The sequence below is a fragment of the Epinephelus moara genome, chromosome 22 (genome assembly GCF_006386435.1).
Source record: "Epinephelus moara isolate mb chromosome 22, YSFRI_EMoa_1.0, whole genome shotgun sequence".
Classification (NCBI taxonomy): Eukaryota; Metazoa; Chordata; class Actinopteri; order Perciformes; family Serranidae; genus Epinephelus; species Epinephelus moara.
In genome coordinates this window covers 16,020,211-16,026,210 of record NC_065527.1, presented here as the reverse complement: position 1 = coordinate 16,026,210, position 6,000 = coordinate 16,020,211, and the positions used below count along the sequence as shown (strand labels likewise).

General features: G+C 40.1%; 1 protein-coding gene across 6 annotated transcripts in view; it reads left to right on the top strand.

The window, feature by feature from the left end:
• yrk (Yes-related kinase) overlaps nucleotides 1–5,935 on the top strand; it is a 28,211-nt gene extending 22,276 nt beyond the window's left edge. For all 6 annotated transcript variants that reach the window (XM_050034501.1, XM_050034503.1, XM_050034498.1 and 3 more), the window contains 4 exons: nucleotides 1,647–1,723; nucleotides 1,812–1,965; nucleotides 2,138–2,269; nucleotides 4,704–5,935. In XM_050034501.1, coding sequence (XP_049890458.1) covers nucleotides 1,647–1,723; nucleotides 1,812–1,965; nucleotides 2,138–2,269; nucleotides 4,704–4,912 — 572 coding nt within the window. In that variant the 3' untranslated portion in view covers nucleotides 4,913–5,935. The remainder of the gene's footprint in view (nucleotides 1–1,646; nucleotides 1,724–1,811; nucleotides 1,966–2,137; nucleotides 2,270–4,703) is intronic.
• The last annotated feature ends 65 nt before the right edge of the window (nucleotides 5,936–6,000 follow it).

The window sequence follows — 6,000 nt, the reverse complement described above, 5'->3', positions numbered from 1 at the left end:
CTGATTCCTGAAGCAACCTGTGAGCTCTGGTGAATTCCATGCCCAAAAGGGTTAAGGCAGTGCTAGATAATTATGGTTGGCACACAAAATATTGACACTTTAGGCACAATTTGGACATGTCACTTATGTTGCCAGCTGTTTAGACATTGATGGCTGTGTTTTGAGTAATTTTCAGAGGAAGGTAAATCTATACTACTATACAAGCTGTACACTGACTACTTTAAGTTATATCAAAGTGTCATTTCTATAGTGTTGTCCCATGACAAGATACAATGAAATATTTGCAAAAATGGGAGGGGTGTACTCACTATGTGAGATACTGTATTTCCTGGTTTGTAAGAGAGGTATTGACTGGACCATTACTGGACATGGAAACGTCACCATTTGGCTGTCTGCCTCATAACCTCGTTGCAGTTTGTAGTGTTTGTAGTTTGTTGTAGTGGGACCATTTTTGGCCAGGGACACTCCTGCTGAGTACCAAACAGACAAACTAACAAACAGGAACCAAAACCTAAACTGCAACACTCAAGGCATTTACCCAACGGTAAAAAAAAAATTAGCAGAAGGGAGTTCTGTGGTCACAGAGACATTGTAATTTGAAAGATCAGAGTTAAAGTCTCCATGCTGGGCAAAATACTGAACTAAAGTTTCCAGTGATTCTTTTTCTTCCTCTGACCTTTGACCTCCCCGTGGAGGTGGCCTCAAGGCAGGTAAAACCATAGAAATAGAATGAGAGTAGAACGCCCTACCCCCATCTCCTCAGTTTCAGCTGGGAGATGTGTTCGAGCAGAGACTTCACTACCTTTGTACTTATCTCATGAACAAACAAAATGAATTCACAAAGGGAAAGGGAATATCTTAACACCATTTTTCTTATTAAACAGAAAAATACAGCTGTACACCATATCAAGTTTCTCTCTTTCACTGAACGAAGACGTTGGCTTGTTAACTCATCATAAAACACACTTCCTTCAAACTCAACAGAAACAAAATAAAAGTCCCCAAAACAGTCTTAGTTAGTCATCTAGTTAGTTAATCCACTGTTCCAACAATCATCAGCTTTGATTTGGTCAAAACAAACGCTTAATTCGCCGTGAAGGTATTTATCCCCCCGATCTCATCAGCTGTCCACTGAGCAGTGGCTCTCACTCGTTCATCAGAGGCAGCTACAGTTATGTTACATCATGTTTCAACAAATATGCAGTTATGGCAACAAGAGAAATAACTGTTACAGTAATATTTCAACATGATTGGATGATAGAGATAGTGGTAAAGTTTGAGTGGTTAACTAGAAGAGTGGACGCCCATAATAAGATGATTGGAAGAGGCGGTTTGAGTGAGGGAGAGAGAATTGTGAATGAAAGTCTTCCTAAAGACCACGGCTTAAAGTTCAGTACCCTTTCTTCTCATTCTGTTTCTATGGGTGAAACACTCTGTCAGTATTCTCTGAAAATCAAAAAGACAGAGACAAAAGTTGGCATTAAGTTGTATTCATGCAAAGGAAACTAAAATATTTACTTTTGTCACTGTGAACTTACAAGCATCTATCTAAAAAGAATTTGACTGAATATATATTTTTTACCCACCGTGATACACAGCAGATATGAGAACTAGAAAGTCACAAAGCTGCAACCTTATTTTTTCAGGAAGTTTGTTGGACTTCCTAAAAGACGGTGAGGGACAGAGTCTGAAGCTGCCTCAGCTGGTGGACATGGCTGCACAGGTGAGTTAAACAAACACACTGCCTGACTTAAAGCAAACACAAACTTTCACTGTCTCTCTGAGCTCTTTTTGTGTCTTTGTGTTCACAGATTGCAGCTGGGATGGCGTACATCGAGAGGATGAACTACATCCACCGTGACCTGCGGGCAGCTAACATCCTTGTTGGAGACAATCTGGTGTGCAAGATCGCTGACTTTGGCCTGGCTAGGCTCATTGAGGACAACGAGTACACCGCCAGACAAGGTAACAGCATGAGATATTAAGTGAGCGTGTATGAGGGAGATGGATGAAGAGAGCCGTGCTTGCACAATGCAATGATTAAGAGTGTCTGCCTCTGCCTCCGTGCCTATATTTTTATACATAACCTATCCTAATTATATGATTATGCATCTTCACTGTGTTGCCATGGTTTCAGGGGCGAAGTTCCCCATCAAGTGGACGGCTCCAGAAGCTGCATTGTACGGACGCTTTACCATCAAGTCAGACGTATGGAGCTTTGGCATCCTACTAACTGAACTCATCACTAAGGGACGGGTGCCGTACCCAGGTACTGGATGATACCTGCTTGTTCAGTGTTTTTGTAGTTTGCTTAAATTTTCAACCAGAACCAATGACACACAGCACTTTAGGGCCTTTTAGTGCCTTGCTCGAATGTGATTGCAAAAGTAGATGGGAAGGAAGGGGAGACCCTGCTGTGCAAATTAGCACACAGCTCATGCCATTTCCTCACCCAAACATTTCCAGTTTACTGTATGTCCTCAAGTGGCGACGGATGCTGCAATAAATGGCAATAATTTCTCTTGCAACATCTTATTGATACGCTGACACTGAGCATTGCTCATTTTAAAATCTTTTGATTAAGAATTTTAATCAAATCAATACTTTGTTTTTGCAGTAATTTGTCATTATTTATGTTAACTTACTATACAGAGATTTGCAAGTTATACAGTTTATTTACTCCAAAACTGAACTTGGAACTTTAATATATTCCTATAACTTTATTTAAAGCTACAGTTGGTAACTTTTATTAACTAACTTTGTGTCATATTTGCTGACACTGTCACTAAATCTGACAGGAATACATGAGACAGATAGTCTGTGAAAAAAATCATGTCCCTCCTCCACTTCCTACTGCTTCTAATGCCGTTTGATAGAAGTGACTGCAGCGCACCGAAAACAACCAATCAGAGTCGAGGAGTCTGATGCAGCTGTCAATCACTGCTTATGACCTGTAGCCAAACTGGTAAAGTAGGCAGCGGTGATTAAAAATGAATCAAGATTCTGTTACTGCATTGCCCCTTTTTTGCCTCAATTGTTTTCAGAAGCATATTTTAATGTACTGTTTAGCTGTAAAATGAGAAAGTTTGTGACTCTCCTACTATGTTGGAAATGGTCAGCTAAACAGGACACTAAGATGTGTTTCTGAAAACATTTAAGAGGAGGAATAAGCAGTGCAATAACAGAATCTTGATTCAGTTTGACCGCAGTTTATGACAGCTGCGTTAGAGACTCCTCGGCTCTGATTGGTTGTTTCCGTCAGAAGCAGTACAAGGCAACAGAGTAGGCAGAGGAATATTATTTCCACAGATTTTCTGTCTCATTTAGTGCTGTGTGAATATATCGACAGTTTCAGCATATATGACTAAAGTTATCAAAGACAGCTTTAACAAGGGATTCAAACCTCTCTTACAGTACTGTCATTGCCATGTGGCAACCTCAGAGGCTGAAAAATGATGTCAACGTGCAGTGCCAAAACTGCAGTTCTTTGAATGGCCACTTGAGGCTGACTCCAAATGCCAGTCAATCCCTGTAGACCCCCATGTTAAAATGCCCAACTTTACAGCAGAAATAAACGTGTTTACAGCCTGGTAGAAAAAATGGTTTTGATTTCTATAGATAATTTCCCCATTCATGACAACTGCACAAAGTGTGTGCAGGTCCTTCAAAAGTCTTACATTCAATTATATGAATATCAGGCCTTTAATGTCATTGGATAGTCTTAAATTTGAATTTGTGAGGTCTTTACATTTACAAACATTTGATCTCATTTCATTTATGCATTACTTAATTTCTTTTGTCATATGAGTCAAGCTCTTCCACTTGAAGGTTCAAATTCCTGATGTTACAAATCTTTAAAACCTAATAGTATTACTACCTAACCTGACCTAATACTGTCTTTTACTTTATACTGACATTTACCTGTTACAAAGAGTGAGTTTTAACTCACTTCAATAACCATTATCCTATAAAAAAAATCCCACCTCTCCACAGGACTACATATATACTACTCACCTTTTTATTTACCTGCAATGCTTTAATAAGAAAAATCAATCTTAAATTTGCTTAAAAATGATCGTGTTAAGGTCTTTAAAAGTGTTGAATTGAAGTGCTGGATACCTGTAGACACCCTGTGTATGGTGGGTGAATTTTTACATAACTCACCTGTGTAAATCCGTCCAAATACGGTCACTTCTGGCTCCAAAACTAAGATTGCGATGGCCAAAATGCCAAACTCGAGGCCTTAGAATTGGCATCCAAAAAACAAGAATGTGATGTCACCATGGCTACATCCATTATGTGCATACAGTGTATGGTCAAGGCCACGACAGCAGCATCACATACAACAAAAAACAGATGTTACAAAACATATTAGACAGACTTACAATGAATGACATAAAATATAAAAGAACAATGAAGGATACAAAACATAAAATCAGAAAGATAATGTAAGACTGATAAAAAAAAAACAGTTATAAATAAACCATAACAAAGAATGTAAAAATAGATGCGCAGTAGATTCAGATTCATAAAAATGAGTACATGAGCTAGACAACAGATGATACTCATGATCAGAACTGTTGCCAGTTTGTGACATTTACGTTTCAGTAAAGCCACGTGTTTTGTTTTAATCCAAATGTCCTTCTCTGAACCCTCCTCCACTCCTCTGTGTCCACATCCCCCTCCCCCCTCCATCCCTTTAGGCATGAATAACCGTGAGGTGTTGGAGCAGGTGGAGAGGGGCTACAGGATGCCCTGTGCCCCCGGCTGCCCCGCCTCGCTCCATGAACTGATGGTGCAGTGCTGGAGGCGGGAGGCCGATGAGAGGCACACTTTTGAGTACCTGCAGTCCTTCCTGGAGGATTACTTCACCGCCACGGAGCCGCAGTACCAGCCCGGAGAAAACCTGTGACCAATGATGCAATAAACGGACAAACAGCAAGACAGATAGACAGACCGGTCATCGTTGTATTTGTCCCATGCACACACACACACACACGCACACACATATTAGAATACATATCATTGCCTTGTTTCATTGTTTGAAGACAGTTTCCTCCTCTCGGTTATTGATCACTGCAGCCCATTCAGGACAGATCAGTCAACCGTGCTGAAGAGCCGAGTCGGAGCTCTGCTGATCAGGCCTTGCAGTAATGTTGCTTTGCTCTGTAACCATGACAACAAGGAACTGAAAGAAGATGTAGATGGTCGTGTTGAGGTGGGGGGAAGTGGAGTTGGTACATGATTTGTTCAGCTGCCATATATGTTCAGGTCCTTGATTTCTGCTTCTGAGAAGAGCCATTTTTTAGCAGGCCAACTGTTTGCCAAATAAATACATTGATACAGACACGATAGAAGGTGCAACAGGTTCCAGATAACTGTAAATGAACCCAGTGAACCCGTGTGGTAGGTTGTGCACAGTGCACACAGACGCTGTAAGATTTTTAAGATGCCTCCTCTTTCAAAAATCTTACACGCATATAAAAAGGCTGTTGATCTGATCCACGTCCATCACCTGAAAGGGGGAACTGATTTTACATTTGCACCAATAAGTGCAAGTGTTCAAATTAAGGGCTGTTTTAGATTTTAAGTACCTTCAATATTGTTAGTAAAGACTGGAGAGATGGTAAGGAATGCTCTTTGTTTGTCTGATAATTTGTATGACAATTTTGTATGAACTGTCTCTTTTACTGTTTTAATTTAACTCAGATACTATGTCTGTGCATCACAAAGACTTCTATATCTAGCTAACATGTATACAGTTTTCATCCATTGGGAGGGCAGGGTGAAATGTTACACATAAAGGGGGAAAGATCAGCGTAAGTGGGCTTTGGAAGGATAGTGTTTATGACAAGAGTGTAACCTTTATGTGATTTTGAAGAGATTATCCTGTCATGTTATTGTAATAAAGATCATATCTTTTTCCGGGTTACAACTCGTCTCTCATTCTGTGAGTTTTTGGACATGTATGCTATTTTCTTTGATGCTTTGTAAGAGGTA